Below are 19,977 nucleotides of genomic sequence, written 5' to 3'. Positions count from 1 at the left end.
ACCAGGACCTCGAGAAGAGCCTGATATCGGAAATGATCGCTACCAGTCGCCAGCATTGGAAGACGATGGGCTGAAGCAAATACCCCTTGATTCGCTAGAGCATTTGGTCTCGATTCTCCAGCAGCTCATCTTGTCTCGGGTCAAGATATACCTGAAAAGCATCGCCACACAGCTTCTGGACCCAAAGTTAACCTGGAAATGGAGCGACGAAACTTGCAGAGAGGGGATTATTGATAAGGAGCTTTTTGGACCACTGGTATCTTCCTCTTCACTTCCTGATGAGAATATCTGGCCACTTTATCTCATGAGCTTTGTGTGCAGACCTTCGCTAGATCTTCAAGCGGCTCTGAAATCAAGATTTGGCGTTCCCCATGGACTGACTGAATGATATTTTCAATTTCACTATGGCGGAAGCAATGATGTCGACATTATTAATGCTCTCCAAGGCCAACGTACCTCTAATCTCAATGTCAGTCGTTATCAGGATTTCTTTCCGTGGGACTGCACAGAGGTCTACGACAGATACCCGGTGACATGCGGCAAGTGCAATATCTCGAAGCACGTGTGGGAGCTTCCTTTTGATTCCTGGTCCATGATCACGCTCCATCTCGCCCGAGGCGAGGAAGGGTCAAGAAGACTATCTCCTCTTTCAGACAAAGGGTGGATGCGCAATCGACTCCAGATCCTTTTAGCTCACGACGTCCTTGTCTCTACTGCAGCTGCGATGGCAGATCTTCCCGCGTTTGGCAGATCCACCGACTAGTTGCACCGCCAGAGTGACCCGCAACTGGACCGGCTGAAGCTGGGAGGCATCCACTGCCGTCATCTTGAAAGCGAGACAAGCAGCAAGCAGCCGCAACGCTCTGTAGGAGCTAAGATCCCACAAAGATCACAAGGGACCCTACGAGATGCGAACACGATGGTACGATTGTCTCGTGGGCAGGAAGTGCAGCTACATCCCCCGACATCCAGCGCAGGCTTCGAGTTCCAGTCATTCACCGCCGTGATTAGGTCCATTGAGAACAGTTAATACCGTGATAATAAGGCCACCGCCTACCGCGAGCCTCTCAAGAGATCTAGAGGAGTGTCTACTGGTCGTGACTCTCGATCTGCAAGGAATTCTCGCAAGGGTCATCGAATCAAAACCGACCCTGTAGGGGTCGTGGGACTAGTGTTCGATATCTTCAACTTCATAAAGGGATTGGGAAACGGAGGTGGATGTGGAGGAGGAGGAGGAGGCGGAGGCTGAATGGTTTGACTTGTGTATTTGCATCAAATCATGCATAGGGGGTAGGAAATTATGTTCTCTGTAATAAGACGCTGTTGGCTAGATTAAGCCTCATTCTTCTGTTTCTTTTTTGGCTACATGGTTGGCTCTTTCATTTTTCTTAATTTTTAATGAGACAGAATTTATTGCAATCTCACCAGGATCCCCTCTCTCTCCTGTATCTTTCTAGCATTTGCATAGTCTGGAGGAGAGGATGTATTGTCCAGATGGATTTCTAGGGTCTCCCCCGTGCTCTTAGGGTTTCTTAGCTGTCTACAGGTATGATTATTTTCTGAAAGGCCATACATATCTAGGTTTTAGAGGTGGATTGCCTCCAGAGTCATCTGGATGTGCCCCTCGGTTCCGCTCTGAGGAACTGTGGAGGTGGTTTCCTTTCCTAGCATGTGTATGTCTGCTACTTGATTTTGATTTTGTTATGGACCACTGCCGCGGTGCCGACCTTTCTATAGAATCAATCTGTGATATCTCTCTTTCAGCTCAATGTACATACTATCAATATACAATGCACAAGCAATGGTCCTTTACTTACCTACTCATCCCATATATCCATCATGGAAGCGATAGCTTCTTCTTGCACACTCTTCAATATATTTGAAGACTCTGTTTCAATTAACTTCGTGCTGTTCCATGCCATCATCATCATCTCCTGCAGCATCTAAGACCTCAGCAGAATCCGCTTCGAAGGCATCATATTCGAGACTGTGCAGACAGGAAAAACCAAGAACAATGGATGCAAAGGATACTTTATTCTTAATGAGGGCCGGCGAGAGAAGGAAGACATCTTCTTTGAGAGGGAGCGGTTCTCCCGAGGAAAGAGGTGTACCTAATTTATACATTGACAAGATGCCCGTATGTCTTCATGGACCAGTACCTCTAGCTGTTGCAGCATTATGCTTCAGATCTAAATTTAGTGAGAGCTCCCAGGGATCCATTATTGGACAGGCTAACGCACAGGAGCAAACCGCAGCCGGCTGCAGCTGAGGGGAAGTTGGCGGGCAGCCGAGCAGTGATAAAGCGGCAGCCGAAGGATCACCGATGGGGGATTACTACCCACCTAAGTACTAGCATAGGTTCAACATGGCAGAATTAAAGAAGCTCACTGTCCTCCACCTCGGCGACCCCATCAAATACAACCCCGACATCTACGAGAGGTTTGCCTCCCAGTTCACCATCATCCGGCCCTCGGACGAGGAACGGCAGCGCGACGCCTTCATAGCCGCGCTGAAGGAGAAGCGATGGGAGGATTTTGATGCCATCTTCCGTCCGTTCTGGGATACGGGCGGGGAGATGGGACGTTGGGATCAGGAGCTCATTCAGCTCCTCCCGGGCACGGTGAAGGTGTTCGCAAGTGCTGGGGCAGGGTACGATTGGGCAGATGTTGATATCCTTGCGGAGCGTGGTTCGCTTTTGTTTTGTTTCTTTCACTTTGAGTTGTTGTTCTGCAAATGGAAGTTGATAACTAATGGTCTCTATACCTATAAAGACATCCTATACTGCAACGGCGGTTCAGCTCCATCGGAAGCCGTCGCTGACACAGCGCTCTTCCACATCCTCGCCGTCTTCAGGAACCTGACATGGTCACATCTCGCCGCACGCTCGGGAGACCCCGAGCAGTGGATGGACGCACACAGGAACGCCCCCATGACAGCCTGGAACCCTCGCGGCCGCATCCTGGGTATCATCGGACTGGGCACCATCGGATATGCCATCGCGAAGAAGGCCTACCTCGCATTCGGCATGAAGATCTACTACCACGACGTGGTGCGGAAGAGCGAGGAGCAGGAGCAGAGCGTCGAGGCCGTCTTCTGCGCCTCGAACGAGGAGCTCGTCTCAAAATCTGACTGCGTCGTGCTCGCGACTCCCTTCGCCGGTTCAAGGCTGATTGATGGTGCCCTCCTGCAGCATTTCAAGCCAGGGTCCCGGTTCGTGAACATCGCCCGCGGCAAGCTGGTCGATGAGGATGCCCTGGTAGCCGCTCTCGAGTCCGGGCAGATCTTCGCTGCCGGACTGGACGTGCATGCGAACGAGCCGCATGTTCACCCCAAGCTGACGAGGATGAAGAATGTGATGCTGACGTGCCATAACGGGGGAGGAGCGGTGGAGACGAAGATTGGGTTTGAGAGGTTGGCCATGGAGAATATTGAGAGGGTGTTGACTGGGCAGGAGGCGTTGACGCCTGTTAATAGGCACCTTTTCAAGTAGTAGAAGGGATTTATCCAGGCTATGCAGTATTGATAGGAATGATAGTTACCTCCACTGGATTTATATCGTTCCTCTTCAGAAGTGTGCCTCAGGTATATTCTTCAACCTGTCAAGTAACCTGATAATACCTACCGTTTCAAAGTCCATCCCAACTCCAGCTCCATTCTCCCTGATTATTTTATTTCATTAAAATTGCGGCAGGTGCAGTTCCCGGCGAGGTGAGGCGAGACGCCTGCGCCGCTTTTACAGCGTATAATAACATGGGGTTCAGAGAATTTAGCCAAACCATGACTTACACGTTAATATCGTCGTTCACGCAATAATAAGGACATGTGGAGGAGGACCTGCTGTAGTAACTAAGTTGGCATCCCCTGATCCGATGCCAGCATAAGACTGGGTTCCAGGGTTGATCCTTGTGGCAGTTGTACTGTAGTGCAACAGGGTCGACAATCTAGGTAGGTAGGTGGCTAGATAGTACAATAAAAGAGGATCGACAACAAAGAAGCCCCTAGCAGGCAGAATAGATCGACGGTCTATCTTATGGAATGTACTGTACCCATGTAGTAGTTAACATTCAGGGTTGAAAGAACTCCCGTTTATACAGAGGAAACATGATGGGGTGTTGCTCCACTCAACGTAGCAGAGGAATAGATATATACCGGCAAGTGTGACAACTGGTTCCAAACAGAAACAGAGATATTCTCTCTCAATTTACTTTTCTTTCACATATCTCCCTCATATATAGAGAGAAGTTTAGTCATCAATGCGAGTGTAGTAAATAAGCTAAAGGGATAGCTTTCGAATCGCGTATCTTATATCATTCTCCTAATGCGTTCTATATACTCACAAGACCTAGGCACTCTCAAATTCAACAGTCTTCTCATCACGGCCCCCTTTCCCATTATCGCCAAAGAATCCCGTCTCCTGCTCATGGTATCTACGCTCCACGGTCCTCCCACCCTTACTCCTAAACACACCACCCGTAATCCCGCCCTTATCAAACAGGTGATCCACATCCTCCAACTCCAACTGGTTCGTCTCGGGGAAGAAACAGTACACGATGGGGATCCACAGGAAACAGAAGATGGCGAAGATGATGAACGTCCGCCACTGGATGTTCCGCACAGCGACGGGCGTGACCTGGACGACAATGAAGACGCACATCCAGTTGATGAACGAGCCCAGCGCCTGGCCCTTCGACCGGATCCGTGTCGTCGTCACCTCGGACGGGTAGAACCAGGGGACGGGGAGCCAGCCGATGCCGAGGAAGATCTGGAAGAGGAAGACCATGGCCGTGGCGCCGTATGCGGTCGACTTGGTGTTTCGGGACAGGAGGATCGCGGCCATGCTGAAGCAGAGGCAGAGGCCGGAGGCGGAGAACATGAGGAGGGTGCGGCGGCCGAATTTGTCCATGGCCTGGAATATAGTAACAGGTTAGAAGCATCTGGGATGGTTGATGTGGTTAAGATGTTCTCACCCATAGCGGAATCGCAGAGCCAACCAAGTATGTCATGGAAGTGCACCCTCCAAGGATCAAGCTGAGCGTTCTGCTCAAACCCATCGTCTGCTGATAGACAACGGGGGCGTAGTAATTAATCATATTCGACCCAGTAAACTGCTGCATCACATTCACTGCCATGCAGAGCACAACTCTGCGGAAATTCTGAACTTTTCCTCCGGTCAGAAGCTCCCTGTAGCAGAACGGGCCTCCCGCGCTTTCAAGTTCGATGCCGGACTCGATCTGCCTTTTCATGTGCACAATATCCGGGTGGTCTGTTGTGACATCTTTACCTGGGTGCAAGCGGACAAGGACCTCGCTGGCGGAGTCATTTTGGTTGTTGAGGACGAGGTAACGGGGGGTTTCTGGTAGTGGGAGCATCTGGAGAACGAGAAGGATGGCGAAGAAGGCTTGGAAGGCGATGGGGAAGCGCCATTGAACGGGAGCATCTACGTAACTAGAGAATAACAGGTTAGGAATTCCATATCCAAGTCGCGAAGGTGCAACGTACCTGAATCCAAAGTCAAGCCAATAGGCTATGCACAAACCGACAATAGTTACAGTGCCCTGCAGACTTAATAACATTCCTCTCTTGGATGGCTCACAGAGCTCGCTTTGGTAGGCTGGAATATTAGAGCTGTTGAAACCATTTCCCTTAAACAAACTACAGCGTCAGCATGATCTGTCCCTGAGATATGTATCTGGCTGGGAATTTGAATATGTATAACTTACGATGCCAGTCACAATCCGTCCAACCAACAACTGAGCCAATGTCGTAGATGATGCCAGAATCGCAGTTCCAATAATCATCGTCATTCCTCCGAGTATGATCATGAGCTTCCGTCCAGCACGATCTCCGATAAATAAGGACCCAAGAGATCCAGCGGCGCAACCGATCTGAGGAAGTTAGCATCTATATACCGAGTGCAATCCGAAAAAGGGAAAGAAAAATACGTTGACAAGAAGGGAACATACATCATAGATCGAGACAATTATGCCTTGCAGATTGGAGTCAGGGGAATTGAAATCCTTCCCGAACTGATTCTCAGCGCCGATGATGCCGCTCATTACTCCCCTGTAAACATCAGTTCAACCGTCCAGACGCAAGGATACAGAATATATCGTGTTTAGAATGAATATACATACTGGTCATATCCAAGGAGTAAAAAACCCTGACAGCTTGCGGCTAGTTACGTATACAGAGCAGAACGTCAGCAGACAATTGCGTGCACAGAAAATAGAAGATCTATAAGGAAATATACCAGTGATAGCCCAAGAGAGCCATTTCCCCTTCAACCAGGACGAGCCTGTTACTAAGAACATGTCTCGACAGTAAGCGGAAATATAACGACAAAAAGAATTTATATATATGAGCCTCCTACAATCATAGTTCCAAGAAAAAGAGGAAGAAAAATTATTATGGATATCAATCCCTCCATTATATCCCTAAAACCCATCCGACACCATCTCACCCTAAACATGCACTTAGTACTTTCTTTGTCTCTCTCGAACCCTCGGGTTGACATTCACGCGAGCAAGCCACCTACAATGACATAGTCATCCCGGAAATTCGGGGTAAAAGACCCCGGCGAGCAAAAATACCAAAAGTACCGGATGTGTCATCCAATAGAGCAAATGGAAGATTTCATTTCTGAGTGGTTGTGTGGGGGATCGAAGCGGGCGGATCCGCCTCCATGGGGTAAATAAGTCGGGGAAACAAATGGCGGAGAAGCTTGACGCGGATAAAAAGCGGAGATGGGACGACGATCGCTAGCCTCCTCCCGCAAGTGATCTGCTTGGATTATTGCATCACGGGTCTTCGTTTCGTATGATTTTTGCCGAGTTGGGGCTGTTCTGAGAGCAAGTGCTGAGAGGCTCTTAGGTCAAAGTCTCCTCTGTGGTCAGATATGGGAGAAGTTTAGAATCAGGATGTTAACAAGGACGCTTCGAACTAAAACTTCGAATTTACCAGTTGACCTAAAATATCACTGCAATCGCACCAGATCCTGCCATTTTAACATAACCATGCTGTCGGTATCCTGTGCATGCATATATTAATCTGTCAAGGCTAAAGATACAATTCTGAACCTACATAGATCGGTTCACTTATTAATCAGGAAAATGTTAAGTTAATGCTTTTATAAATCTAGGTACTATCTACCTAACCCGCATTCAGATAAAAATATGAAATAAAACAGAAACTACCGTACATGCGCTGTTACGCTCCCATATCGGAGGACGGCGTATAAATTAGTCATAATACGCCAGAGCATCCGCTTACTCGGTTCGCAACACCCGCGGCCCCCGTTTCTTAGTGGCCCTCTTCTTCTTGTGGCCCTTGTCGAAGGCGACGGCGCTGTTGTGGTCACGCCCGAAGTTATCAAGGTCCTTGACCTTGTAGATGCGGATGATCCAGTTTTCGCTGGTGAAGGCTTCCTCGAGCGTGGTGAGCTGTGGGCCTTCGGCGGGGAGTTTCGCACCACGGACACGGTCCACTGCCTGACCAGCCGGGAAGAGGGAGTTGTAGTTGTAGTAGGACATCTTGTACCTGTTCATAGGATTAGCATCGCGATGGTTTAAAAGAGGATTATGGTGCAACTTACATCAAGCTGTTACGCATGGTCGGGGTTGCCAGATCATCAACACGGTACTCTCCGCGTGGAGTGAAGAATTCCCGTTCCTTAACTTCATCGGGCCAGATTCCCTCGGCAATACGGACCATCCAGAGGAACTTGTTGATATCATCACCAGAGTAACCGAGCAACCCTCCAAAGACGACAAGCACGTAGTCAACATCGTGCTGTCTGAGAATAGGGTAGCTGACTTCTTCTCTGGAGCTCATAGCTTTTCCAACGGTTGCAATGTGCGTGTTGTTCCACGTGTTGTTATCAACGAGGGTAGGTCGATCGGCCATACCGCCGATCTGGTATCCGTAATCCCACCAGGACATAATCTTGGCGTTTTGCGGAGTGTTCTGACGAAGCCAATAGTAAGCCTCGCGGTAGTCGTCAATGATGACCTGACTACCATCAGGCATCCGGCTCGCCAGGACAACAGATGGCGAAGAGTATGCGTTGGACGTGACCCACGTGCAGTGTGCAACAAAAAGAAGCAGATATGCCACCACGGAGAATGTCATGATGGCTTTGGAAAGAGTCGAGGAAACCCCGACTGCACTGCCGTTAGATCTGGCCTGCGTAGCAGAGGAAGAAACCAGATAAGTGTCCAGAATATGAGACAACGCCATGGCAGCCGCAACACAAACGACCGGGGTCAGGGTCAGCATCAATCTAACCATGACGCCGGCGAAGTAACTCGCAAGAACGGCATAGATCACAATAAACACATGCTCATCCTTGAGCCTTTGGAAACACATATAGACTCCTGCTGGGAAGAGCCAAATCAGGAAGTTGAGGTCAAAGAAGAATGCCGGCCACGCGGTGGGCTGGTGCTCTGAAACAGAGGCAATAATGGGAATGTGTATCTTAGCATAGCCAGTGTCCCACAAGGAGTAGAAACGACCGCTCCATGGCGCGATAACTCCCGAGACAGTGAGCAAGACGAGTCCAATGAATGAGACACCGAAGATGAGCAGAATTAGACTGGTAAGGAGGGTCTGGAACTGCTTTCCAGGGACCTGTCCTCGGATGAATTCCACAAATGCTACAACCTGCAGCAAGCCAAAGATACCTAGAGAAAACGTTAGTCTATGTCCCTCTGTGGGTAGCCTAAGAACTCACCTAAGGCAGACATGTGATCGCTGCTCCTAACGGGCAAGAAACCAACAAATGGAATCTGCATGCTCGCCAACGTTCCCAGAGCATACCAGGTAGTGTAGCCGATATACAATCTCGAGCTATATCTGCCCATGCAAATAAGGACAAAAGCATGGAGTGGGATCAAGTTCGTGATGAACACGTATCCACCCCAAGCGGACACCATGTATCCGTAGAACAGCGCCGTCAGAGCTCCCCACATAATGGACCCATTCTTGACTGCCTTGATCCAGAGGAAGAATGTAAACACCAGCAGAAAGATTGCAATGGCCTCGTTATCGTAGCTACCGGCAACAGATCTGGAGATATAACCAGGGGCAATGCCCATGAAAGCAGCCGCAAGCAGACCAGCGGAGGGAGAGGGCGACATTTCGCAGGTCAAAAGATACATGGCCAGAGCCGTCAGGCCGGAGAACCCGGGTGCGAGCAGGACGCATATGTTCCGGATATCAACGGGGATTGTAAGGAAGCGTAGGATGTGGTAAATAACGCCGCTGGTGACCATCAGACCTGGGTAAAGCGTGCCTCCGGTGACACGTCCGAGAGGATGCCATGTTCCTGCAAGAAAAAGCCTTGTTAGCGTACTAATCGGCACTCCAATGGACAAAATCATGGATGAAAACGAGAAGCCGGAAATCGATGAAGTCGGGGACAAAGGGGAGCGCTTACGGTCATCGAACCAGTCCCAAAAGCTGTAGAACCCATTCTGCACCAGATATTTCGTTGCTCTAAAGTTGAACCAAGGATCGACTGATACATAATCAGCTCAACATCGTTCCGTCAAAAAAAAGATGATCTTGCTCGCGGCGACAAGCTAGCTGTAAAAACGGAAGGTCGACGGGAGACATACACTCGTGAATTATACTTTCAAACCCTATTGCAACAAACTATTAGCAAAAATTCTACATTCTGCTCATTGACAAGTGTCCCTAGAGGTGCGATACGTACTGATAACACTGAACAATCGACTGGACACGGCAGCCGCGGCAATAATACATAGAATGATGACCCGCAGAAGGCCGCGCGTGTTTCTGCTTGTTTCCCCCTTCAAAAGAGGGTCAATTGGAAGGGAGGCCATAACGGCCAACGAAGAAAAGGAGGAAAATCAATGGTACGTCAAAAGAGGGTACGGCTTGCCAGGCCTGGGAGCTGAGGGGGAGAGATGGGAGTACATGAATGCGAGAGCTCCGCAAGGTGGTCTCTATGTCTTGGCGCGCCGACGCAAGCCATGCTCAGCAGGTGGTCCGTGAGGCTCTGCGGACACAAGGCCTACCTCCGGCCTGCTCCCCGCACAACGCTATTGATAACAGTCTGGATCGGCGTCATCTGTAGCTCAAGGTCCCTTTCTGTTCCTTTCCTTCCTAGTTCTTTTCCAAACCGTCTCTCCTTCAACGTCGTTCGTCTAACTTCACTTCCCACTGAAACTCACGCCATGGCTCTCCCACCGCTCTCTATGGACCAGCTTTCGCAGGTGTTATCGTCCGCACCCACTTACTCGGCGCTCTACGACACGCTCTTTGAGTATGAGAGCCAGGCTTGTCTTCTCTTCACAGACAATCAGTTGAAGGGTGACCCGGAGCTATTAAGTGCTTTTTATTCGTCATTCCTGATTTCCCACCTTCTTACAGATCAAATGTCAGTATTATCTACGCCCCATAGCTCCAAGCAGGATCTATATATATCAGGCAGATACCTAACAAGCTCATAGTAATGAAGCCCGCATGTTGACCCACCGGATGCCACCAAGTCTGGTGAAGGACGACCCCACTCTGCAGAACTGTCTCACCTTGTTGCGCGCCGTCTGGCAGAATAATCACGCACAGGTGTATAAGATCCTCAGGGAACTGCCGTGGCCGGATGTTCTGAAGGGGGTAGTGCAGAGCTACGAAGGTGACTTGACGTACCCATCTATTGTGAAAGATTTTTCATAATTTGCTAATTATGACATAGCATATTTTCAGGACAAGACATTCAAGGAAGTCAGCAGGGCATATGAGGCGATCAGACCGGCCACAGCGGCTGCCTATCTTGGTCTCGGCCCGGTCTCCGCAGAAGAGCCCGACCCGGCCGTAATAAACGCATTTACGGCACGGGGATGGGACTGGGACGAAAAGACGAAATTGCTGCGACCCAAAGTGGTTGCAACTCCACCAGAACCAGCTGGTCCCAAGTCTAACGGAATGAGCCAGATTGTGGGGTTAATCGGTAACTACGGTGGCTGAAAAGGAAGCATTGGAGACTGGCTTGTACGCTATACTACATCAGCGGGAACTGGTGCAGAAGAAAGATGAGAAGACTCATCTAACTCCGATCGATTCAGAGGCTTCCGTGGCAGACAGGTTTCCCACGTACTCCGAGTGGTCTGGCATCGAAGCCGCATGGGATCACCGCCAGACACACACTGAGCACGCCGCTGGTCCGGTGGAGGATAGCCAGTTCAGTCTGAACATACAACGAAAATTTCCTGCCAACCGTAGTGTACAGACATGCACGATGAACCAGGGTATGTACAAGACGGAGGTAGTGTCTATAAGTAGATTTTTTCTTTTCGCTCGCAATGACACCACATTGGGAATTCAGACGAAACAATAATACATAGCTGGTCCTTCTAAGCCAAATTCTCTTGCCTCTTGGTGCCCGGGGAGGGTACGGGATCTTCGGACCCTCACGCTGTTTCCAGGGTCTGCCAACAAACCAGCCACTCCCTTCATGCTCACCCCTCGCTCACCGTCTATTTCGAAGTCTCGGCTGCCTTCGCGTTCAAGAATGCTTCCAGGTCGAACCGGCTGTCCTCAGGATCCGTAATGACTGCAGATTTCCGTCAGTGTGCGATCTCGGATATAATTCCCACTCTCCCGGTAACAGTGCCGGACGAAGCCGGCCAAGGGAAACATCACAAGCCAAGGGGAGACATACTTCCACCGGCCTCTGGCTTCTGCTCTTGCGGGGCAGTCTTCTTCTTCCACTCCTGCTTGGCCTGCTCGATCAATGCCTCCTTGCGCTTGTATTCCCGCTCGATCTCGGCGGCCTTGGCGTGGGAATTGATGGTGGACTGGTGGTAGGCACCGTAGACGAGACCAGCTACGAGAGCCGAGTAACGGAGAACCTGCGTGCGAGACGAGTGGTAATCAGCAAACAACGCAGGACGTAACTGGGGCGATTGCCCGCGTGGAAGTGTGCCGGATCGGAGAACTCACGTTGACACCCTGCGAAGCCATCCTGGGTTTGAAACCTTACCCTCCGAGGCGGGGAAGGGGAGAGATAAAACGAACAAAAAGGAAAAGGAGGGTTCCGGATATAAAACGACCGTCGGACACGTCACCGAGGGTATCGACTGTCAATGGCTGTCAGGACAGGATGCGTTCCTGAGCTTTTCCAAGCTGGTTCGCGGTCGGACTCTGCTGGAGGGAATGGACGAAGTCCCTGTCGCGAGTTTTTCCGGGCCGCCGGACGTTCCTCTGCAGCCGTTGTGCTTATGTCATCCAGCCCAGAACGCGGAACGGCTTGCAACGCGGGTAGCGACTTGGAGAGAGCGGGCGACTGTTTGTATGGATTCCACGACGCTCGGTGGTCTCGTAGAGTGTCAAACTGATCCCAATGACGACTATGCAACAGCGGAAAGATGAGATCCTCGCCAAGCGCGCGAAGCTCGCCGAGCTGAAGCGCCAGCGCGAGTTGAGGCAGAGGGAGTTCAACCAGAGTCGGCAGAGCATCAGCGACTCCTCAGAGGTACGTAGCCTATTCCTCTTGTGTCTGTAATTATTATCTGACACATGGATATAGATTGCATCTCCTGCGCCGCATCGTCACACCACCAGTAGGGAAGAGCTCGACAGCCTAATCTCCCGACTCGTTGACCGTCCCTCATCCGCATCCTTCAGGGACGGAGATGCCTCCTCCCGCAAAGGAAGCAGACCAAATTCCGTCCTAAGTGCTAGCCAGCTCAGCGGAGACAACGTCGAACCCCTCACACCTCCCACGCGACCGGCATCTCAGTCCATTGCGGTGCAAACCATAGCTACGGGCCCTCTCCCGGTCCCCGCGGAGCCACCCCCTGAACCCAAACCTGAAATCCTCACCTACAGCAAAGGTGTCCAGACAGATGAATGGAAACAGCCGCCAAGGGATTCTGGAGATGGCGACATGGAGTCGGGGGATGACGAGTTCCAGGAAACGTCGCGGGCAAACAAACGACTGAGCCGGAGAGAACGCGAGCGCGATGAGGAGATCCGGGAGAAGCTGCGCAAAGAGATCGAGGAGGAGTTGCAAGCCACCAAACAATTGACCGGAGATGGCCCTGTGACGCAGTCTACGCAATTACGATTTCCTCTACGTACACTCACTGACGACGAGCTTAATGCGGTCACCTCGTCAGAAGACTTCTTGGACTTTGTTGACCGGTCGAGCAAGGTCATTGAGCGGGCTTTGGATGAAGAGTACGATGTTTTGGCAGACTATGAACTTGGAGGGGTCAACGGCGAAGAGGAAGAGGAAGATGAGTATGGCAAGAAGAGGAGAGGGATCAAGGAAGTTGCACAGTTCTGGGATGAGCGATGGAGTAAGAAGCGCATGATCAGCGACTTGAGCTTCTCTCCGAAGGTAAATATCTTTCCAGCCCACTGTCACTGTTTCTAAACTGGTCTCTGACGTATTTATAGTTCCCAGAACTCGTCCTGGCTTCTTATACAAAGAACCCCACAGCTCCTCACGAACCTGACGGTTTGGTGCAGGTCTGGAACCAACATCTGCACTCCCGGCCAGAGTATATCTTCCACTCGACCTCCGATATCCTCACAGCCAAATTCTCTCCTTTCCACCCGAACCTCATTGTGGGTGGGTCGTACTCTGGCCAGGTCCTGCTGTGGGACACCCGCTCCTCTCGCGCAGGCGGAGGTGCGCCTGTGCAGAAGACACCCCTGACCGGGTCAGGACACACCCACCCGGTCTACAGCATTGCCATAATAGGCACTCAGAATGCTCACAACATCCTGACTGCATCCACGGACGGTGTCGTGTGTGGCTGGACAGTCGATATGCTTTCCCAGCCGCAGGAATACCTTGAACTAACCACACCTCCGCCTTCCAAGACGGAAGACTTGGCACCGACCACGATGTCCTTCCCGCAGTCCGATCCGACATTCTTCCTCGTCGGCACCGAAGAAGGTGGCATCTACCCCTGCCACCGCTACGATCGAGCAGGCGCAAAAGCCGGAACGGACCACCGTCTCGCATACCGCGGCCACGCAGCGCCCGTCATGTCGACAGCGTTCCACCCGTCCCGCGGGCCGGTCGATCTGGGCGACCTGATGCTCAGCTCCAGTCTCGACTGGAGCGTGAAACTGTGGCGGGTCCGCCCGCCCGCGACGACCTCCACATCCGCCACATCGGCTGCCTTATCCGCGCAGGTCGTCTCCCCGATCCTCGACATCAACCGCGAAGACGTCGTCTACGACGCGCGCTGGTCCCCGCACCGTCCGGGTGTCTTCTCCCTCGTCGATGGCGCAGGCAACCTCGAGATCTGGGACCTGTACACGGACACCGAGGTCCCCGCCGTGCGGACCACCCCATCCAAGGGCCGCGGCGGCGTGCTGACCAAGAGTTTGAACAAGGTCGCCTGGGAGGAGCGCGAGGGGAGACGCATCGCGACGGGAGGTCTGGACGGCGTTATCACCGTCTTCGAGGTCGGAAAGGGTCTCAGCGGAACGCCGGAGGAGGTACCGGCCGAGGAGTGGGCGGGGATCAAGCGGTTGGTCGGGAGGCTGGAACAGAGGGATCGGGCGGCGTGAAGTGGCGGAAACCTTACTAGTCTTATTGCGGAAATCTGTTCCTTTCCAATTTCCTGCAGAATCTATACCCTACTTCGCCTTCTTTTCTCTCTCGGACGGGTTTCGGTCTGTTTGTCTGCCTTGCCTCGCTGTCGCTCTGTCTCTCTGTTCTGTCTGACTCTCTGTCTTGTGGTTTGGCTGTTATGAATGATACCTAGGTAGTCCATGCGTCTCCCGCTGCTGTAACTAACTGACTAACGTAACGTAATTAACTTAACTTCGTCATAATGTACTGTACGTTGTTGAAGAAGAGCTGAATCTATGAATTTATTTGATTGAGTCATGTCTGTTTCTCCTCTACCCCCTGCCAATGGCTCTTGTGTTGTCTTAGTATGAAATACGTATAGATGCCCAATGAATAAGAAAAGAGATGTCATGTTGTGAAGTGAAATTCGATTAGGCATTAAATCACGTAACCTATTAGGATGTAAACTGTAACCATTATCGTGTGGATCATTATCGTTATCTAGTTCCCTGTCCCTGCCCCGGGTAGGGGGTCAATATAGTACCTTAGATCAGATCAGTACGGTTAGGTCATAGATTAGGTAGATAGATAGATAGACAAAAATAACGGCCGTGTATCGTCGTTTGAGGAGGAGTCGTTCCGTCTATCTCGTCTCAGCATCAGCGTCAGTGTCTGCGTTAGAAGTGTCTTTATCGGATTGATAAAAACGAGATGAGAGTAAAAAGAAGGCAGGGGGAAATAGTTCGTTAGGTACTTCAGTCAGTACGTGTATCTGAAGCCGGGCTGTACGTGTGTTAGTGGTTGCTTTTATCCATCGATTAATTGTCTAGGATTCCGACGGAAGGAACAGGAGGAATTGTCAGCTTACAGCGCCCTCGAGAGTCACCTTCCCGCGACTCTGCTTCCTGTTCGCGATGTAGAAGTGGACAGTAAAGGCCGCGACGATGATGATCATGAGGATGTGCGAGCTAATACCATTGATCAGTAATATAGTTCTGAGACTATAGAGTCGAAAGAAGAAAAGAAAAGAGACAACCCACCCAACAGACACCCATACCGCAGTCGGATACTCCGGCGCCTCCCTCTGCCTGACAATAAAACTCCCCGCGATCCCTCCCAGGCCATTACACGCCGTGACAGCCGCGGCGGTGGTGGCGCGCTTCCACTGCCCCACGATATTGTTGGCCTGGTACGCGTTGAGCGCGGCCCAGTTGGAGATGTACGCGCCCGTCGCGAGGTACGTGCCGACGTAGCGGACGGCGACCTGCGTGGAGGCGGGCAGGCCGAGCATGAGGAAGCCGGCGATGAGGCAGAGGGCGTTGAGCGTGATTAGGGGGCCGCGGAGGCGGAATGTGTCGCCTAGCAGGGAGGTCAGGAGGGCGGGGATGATGGCGTAGTAGTAGGGCTGTGTGGGTTTTGTTAGATATGTTTGAGTTCCATGCGCATGGGGTTTATGGTATTATGCGAATCGAACGAAGAATTGGATTCTGGAAGGTATTATTGGCATGCGTACCGGCGCAGAGAGCAGGATAGACTTGTTTGTGGAGAACCCCATGCCCGATTGCAGGATGATAGGTAGGAAATATGATAAGGACGTCGAGACAAGGTTCAACAGGAAGAATAGACAGCAGAATCCGTAGATCTTCGGATCAAGGAAGTGCACCAGCACCTTGGACCAGGAGAACGGCTCCGGCTCGACATCGTCCCTGTCAGCCTGGATCCTCCGCGTAGCCACCTGCGTCTCTTTCTCGGAGAGGAAATAGAAACTCCGCTGCGCGTTTTCTGGAAAATCGACCATCCACCAGTACGTCACGATGCCTATGGTGCAGGTGACGAGCCCTTGGACCAGGAACATCCACCGCCAGCCTGCCAGGCCCGCCCGGCCATCGAGATGATTGAGCCCGTAGTTGACGATGCTTCCTGTGGCCAGGACCAGGACCTGCCCGGACTGGAGAAAGGCAAAGCGGAGCTGCTGCTCCTGTCTCGTGTACCAGGTGCTGATGAGATATGTCAGGCCGGGGTAGATCCCGGACATGGACATTCCCAGCAGCACACGCAGCACGACCATCTGCTGCCATGTCCGGACGACCGCTGTGCAGAGGGTGATGAGTCCAAAGCAGAACGTGATAAACGCAAACCAGATGCGGGGCCCAGCGAAGCGGACTGCAATAGTCGAGGGAAGCTGGAAGACTATGCTGGCGATGGTGAAGATGAATATCGTGACGGAGTAGCGGTTTCCCTCCAGCCCCAGGTCACTCAGCATGCTGGTAACCGATGCGGACGAGATGATGCCCGAGTCCAGAAGATTCAAGCTACAGAGAATGCCGGCGATCGTGCATAGACGGATGTCAACTTTCAGACGGAGCTTCTTCTCCAGCTCTTCCTGCTGCCGCTGCTGGCTCAGGGTCTCTTCATTGCCATTGTCTGTTGACTCAATTATACGGTCATTCTGTCCATAGGGCGCTGGTGCACTCTCGTCCAGTGTACGATCGGTCGAAGAGAGATCCTTGGTGAACATGCCGACGATATATGTTGAAATTCCAGTACAAAGGTGCCTTGTAGAGACGGCATCCGACAGGAAGAGAAATTTGATGCCTTATTAGAGAAACTGGACGTCTCTCTTGTCCTCCCTCGCTTGGATTCCACAGAGTCACGACATGCGGTGAATACGACTCGTCGCTCACGACGGTCTTGGTTCAATAGCACAGCATCTTGGGTATCACAAGGTGATTTTAGATAACACAAGAACAGCAAGAATGACACGTCGTGATAAAATTTTATGCTTGTTATGTCCAAGGTGTTGTATTAGAGTTGCAGCTGCACTGCTAGTGATCAATAGTTCTCGACGCTTATACCATTTCAGAGCATGCTGGAACCTACTACGGACTGGAGACTCGAGCGATATCTGCACGAGGTGGCTGGCATACTTCGGAGATAAGGAGCTGGTGGTACGGCGCGGTCTGCCACAGCAGCCCTTCCTTCGAAGTTGTACATGCCCTTCATTGGACACGTGTTTCTGTAAGTGATTTTTGTCGTTATAATGACAGTATACATGGAACTCGGACTGACGCCCGGAACCTGGGACGGGGTTTTCCTGTTTGGGGCGGGATGAGGGCTTAGGGCTGGATCGGCTGCGGTTCCGGTGAAGCTTGACTCTCGGACTCGGATTCTCTCCGCTTTCCGCCGCATCCCATGCGGAGATCGCTCAGTCCCCACGGTGTCTTTTTCGCCTGCTCTTGTGCTCAGCTTGTCCGATCCGCAGAGCCCTTTTCCGCTCAGAAAGGGCTTCTCGTCCGGACTCGAGTTCCCTGGGAAACGATGTATCCGGCGCGAGGTCCTGGTCCAGACTCTCCACAGCCCCGCCTCCACCCAAGGGCGAGGGCCTCAGGGTCCAGGTCCCAACGCCTCTCCGGGCAAATGGAACCTAACATGGAGACGGACGGTCTCCAGCACTCGCGGGGAGGTACAACAGGACCCAGCACGATGCAGTCAGCCATGCTCCGTCCACCCACTTCCCGCCTGATCTTCCAGCCCCAGGAGGATCCTCTCCGCTCTTCTTTGCCTCCGTCTGCCCTTTCGTCCCCTATATATTCTGACCTTGATATACCCCGTTTCTCGTCCCTGTGTACATGATCTCTCTTTTCTTCACCATATGATAAACACCTTGTTCTTGCCGGGCGCTCACTTCTAAGAATTAATTGATATTCAGTAACAGAAGACGAAATGGTCGAGCTCATCCACCCTCCAGACCCGCGGACGCTGCTCCCGCCTTTCTTGGCCTGTCTGCCAACGGCCTTTGTCTCGACCCGCCCGCCGCCTGCCCTGCTTCCTCTCCTCTCCCCCATCTTGCGCCAGCGTGTCGAGATCTTCAGCTCGACCTCCACGTCGCCCTCCGATTCGTGGCTCCGGCTACTTTCCTGGGATGCTGGAAAAGCAGAGCGTGTGCAGAGCCTGGTAGATGGCGCCAGCTTCGAACCGCACCCCATCTCAGGGGAAATAGACCTCCCCGGAGATATCCCGGTTACATACAAGCGCATCGATGAGGAGACGCTACGATCAAAAGTGCCGTTGCCGGAATACAACCTGACCGTCATTTACCTGTGGTGTCCTAATGACCCAGATGGCGGCGGACCTGGTTGGAGGGTTGCGGAGCTTCTCCCCCAAGAAGGCCCCGCGGATGACGATGACTCCTGGTCAAGTTCGATCGGAGAAGCGAACGAGCGGGCCAAGGTGAGGGTGGTGGAAGAGGCCCTGAAAGAAGCGGAGAAAGGCTCGTACGACGCACCACGCGACGACGAGTCTGATGACGATGACTACTGGGCACAATACGACAACTCACCCGGAAGGACACCGTCCATCAAGACTCCTGCTCCCCATGCCATCTCTTCCATCCAACATCCTATCCTATCGGATGCGTCGTATTTCGATCGGTATGCCGACGTCCAGCCTGCCATGGATAACGACGACCCGTCGGAAGACAAAGCCGAGATTGGCCAATCGTCGCTCAATGGCAATGCGCTCGCCGGTCTGTTGCAACGGCAGATCAGAAGCCTAGATGCGGAAGAGCCTCCGCGGATAGACGGGTACCCAGCTGGCGATGCCCGTGGCGATATCGCGACACAGCTCACCCACCCACGGCCATCTTCCACCCCATCAGCTGGCTCTGATGCGGTCGCGAAACTGGAGCAGGAGGCTGAGAGTCAGTCTGCGACTGAGATGGGTGTGAAGCAGCACATCAGCGCTAGTATCAAGAGCTTGTTCCGCCTTGCGAAAAGCATGGGAATGCCACGGGCGGAATTCGAGTCCATTGTCAAGACGGAGTTGGAGTTACTGAGTTTGGCAGATGATGAATAGGTTACTGGATCCCGTTGGACATATATCAATGTACTCGTTCAATTTGCAAGCGATCTAATTTGCATAGGTGTATGGGGGTTCTTTCGAGTGATCTGTTTGGCGCATCCGTGGCGGATAGTCCCCTTCCTGCTTATGACTGTCAATAAGAAAGTAAACAATTCAGACTAATCGCATATCTGTAACCATTTTCTTATTGCCCGTGCATCTTCAGTAATCTTTCTCTGGGAAGCACGGATAGCATGTCAGTCCGCGTAATGCTCCGTGCTAAGTATGCGCAGCCCGACGCTCGGGCCAATTGCTTGCGAGTCTCGCCTTCCGCTGTCAACGCGGTCCGGGAACTTCAAGACACGCAGAAGGGCTCGATCCGCCAGCTTGCCCTCAGACCAGGACTTAACACTTTTCTACTTTCTCACATTCATTATCATGTCCATTTTCTGAATATCGTGAGTATCCGTCCATGCATGCCCGCGTATGCGTCTGCCTTGGCGTCAAGTGCTGACTGCTGTCCAGTAAAGGTGGTCACTTTGTCCTCCCTGACGCTCACTACATTCTATTCTCCATTTTCTTTT

At 52.0% G+C, this 19,977-nt stretch overlaps 9 protein-coding genes across 9 annotated transcripts; 6 read left to right on the top strand and 3 right to left on the bottom strand.

Moving 5' to 3' along the window:
• Nucleotides 1–416: 416 nt before the first annotated feature.
• VTN00DRAFT_2804 (uncharacterized protein) lies at nucleotides 417–763 on the top strand (the record flags this gene model as incomplete). The annotated part of the gene is made up of 2 exons (XM_069429055.1): nucleotides 417–469; nucleotides 523–763. 2 exons carry the CDS (start codon nucleotides 417–419, stop codon nucleotides 761–763), a joined length of 294 nt encoding a protein of 97 aa, XP_069283220.1.
• Nucleotides 764–2,365: 1,602 nt separating this feature from the next.
• VTN00DRAFT_2803 (uncharacterized protein) lies at nucleotides 2,366–3,490 on the top strand (the record flags this gene model as incomplete). Its single annotated transcript, XM_069429054.1, has 2 exons — nucleotides 2,366–2,687; nucleotides 2,772–3,490. The coding sequence occupies 2 exons, from the start codon at nucleotides 2,366–2,368 to the stop codon at nucleotides 3,488–3,490; spliced, it is 1,041 nt and encodes a 346-aa protein (XP_069283219.1).
• An 852-nt stretch (nucleotides 3,491–4,342) lies between these two features.
• On the bottom strand, nucleotides 4,343–9,842 carry VTN00DRAFT_2802 (uncharacterized protein; the record flags this gene model as incomplete). The annotated part of the gene is made up of 11 exons (XM_069429053.1): nucleotides 4,343–4,906; nucleotides 4,968–5,445; nucleotides 5,500–5,642; nucleotides 5,721–5,885; nucleotides 5,964–6,063; nucleotides 7,270–7,536; nucleotides 7,592–8,678; nucleotides 8,729–9,322; nucleotides 9,434–9,514; nucleotides 9,615–9,638; nucleotides 9,713–9,842. The coding sequence occupies 11 exons, from the start codon at nucleotides 9,840–9,842 to the stop codon at nucleotides 4,343–4,345; spliced, it is 3,633 nt and encodes a 1,210-aa protein (XP_069283218.1).
• Nucleotides 9,843–10,196: 354 nt separating this feature from the next.
• Nucleotides 10,197–10,986, top strand: VTN00DRAFT_2801 (uncharacterized protein; the record flags this gene model as incomplete). The annotated part of the gene is made up of 3 exons (XM_069429052.1): nucleotides 10,197–10,399; nucleotides 10,473–10,654; nucleotides 10,715–10,986. 3 exons carry the CDS (start codon nucleotides 10,197–10,199, stop codon nucleotides 10,984–10,986), a joined length of 657 nt encoding a protein of 218 aa, XP_069283217.1.
• Nucleotides 10,987–11,495: 509 nt separating this feature from the next.
• Nucleotides 11,496–11,982, bottom strand: VTN00DRAFT_2800 (uncharacterized protein; the record flags this gene model as incomplete). Its single annotated transcript, XM_069429051.1, has 3 exons — nucleotides 11,496–11,572; nucleotides 11,681–11,870; nucleotides 11,962–11,982. The coding sequence occupies 3 exons, from the start codon at nucleotides 11,980–11,982 to the stop codon at nucleotides 11,496–11,498; spliced, it is 288 nt and encodes a 95-aa protein (XP_069283216.1).
• A 379-nt stretch (nucleotides 11,983–12,361) lies between these two features.
• Nucleotides 12,362–14,550, top strand: VTN00DRAFT_2799 (uncharacterized protein; the record flags this gene model as incomplete). Its single annotated transcript, XM_069429048.1, has 3 exons — nucleotides 12,362–12,493; nucleotides 12,548–13,363; nucleotides 13,423–14,550. The coding sequence occupies 3 exons, from the start codon at nucleotides 12,362–12,364 to the stop codon at nucleotides 14,548–14,550; spliced, it is 2,076 nt and encodes a 691-aa protein (XP_069283215.1).
• Nucleotides 14,551–15,313: 763 nt separating this feature from the next.
• VTN00DRAFT_2798 (uncharacterized protein) lies at nucleotides 15,314–17,072 on the bottom strand (the record flags this gene model as incomplete). The annotated part of the gene is made up of 4 exons (XM_069429047.1): nucleotides 15,314–15,337; nucleotides 15,423–15,522; nucleotides 15,595–15,959; nucleotides 16,068–17,072. 4 exons carry the CDS (start codon nucleotides 17,070–17,072, stop codon nucleotides 15,314–15,316), a joined length of 1,494 nt encoding a protein of 497 aa, XP_069283214.1.
• Nucleotides 17,073–18,277: 1,205 nt separating this feature from the next.
• On the top strand, nucleotides 18,278–19,408 carry VTN00DRAFT_2797 (uncharacterized protein; the record flags this gene model as incomplete). Its single annotated transcript, XM_069429046.1, has 1 exon — nucleotides 18,278–19,408. The coding sequence occupies one exon, from the start codon at nucleotides 18,278–18,280 to the stop codon at nucleotides 19,406–19,408; it is 1,131 nt and encodes a 376-aa protein (XP_069283213.1).
• Nucleotides 19,409–19,647: 239 nt separating this feature from the next.
• Nucleotides 19,648–19,921, top strand: VTN00DRAFT_2796 (uncharacterized protein; the record flags this gene model as incomplete). The annotated part of the gene is made up of 2 exons (XM_069429045.1): nucleotides 19,648–19,851; nucleotides 19,919–19,921. The coding sequence occupies 2 exons, from the start codon at nucleotides 19,648–19,650 to the stop codon at nucleotides 19,919–19,921; spliced, it is 207 nt and encodes a 68-aa protein (XP_069283212.1).
• Nucleotides 19,922–19,977: the final 56 nt, after the last annotated feature.

Source organism: Thermoascus crustaceus, assembly GCF_041956765.1.
Source record: "Thermoascus crustaceus strain CBS 181.67 unplaced genomic scaffold VTN00scaffold_11, whole genome shotgun sequence".
Taxonomy (NCBI): Eukaryota; Fungi; Ascomycota; class Eurotiomycetes; order Eurotiales; family Thermoascaceae; genus Thermoascus; species Thermoascus crustaceus.
This window is presented reverse-complemented; position numbering and strand designations above follow the sequence as displayed.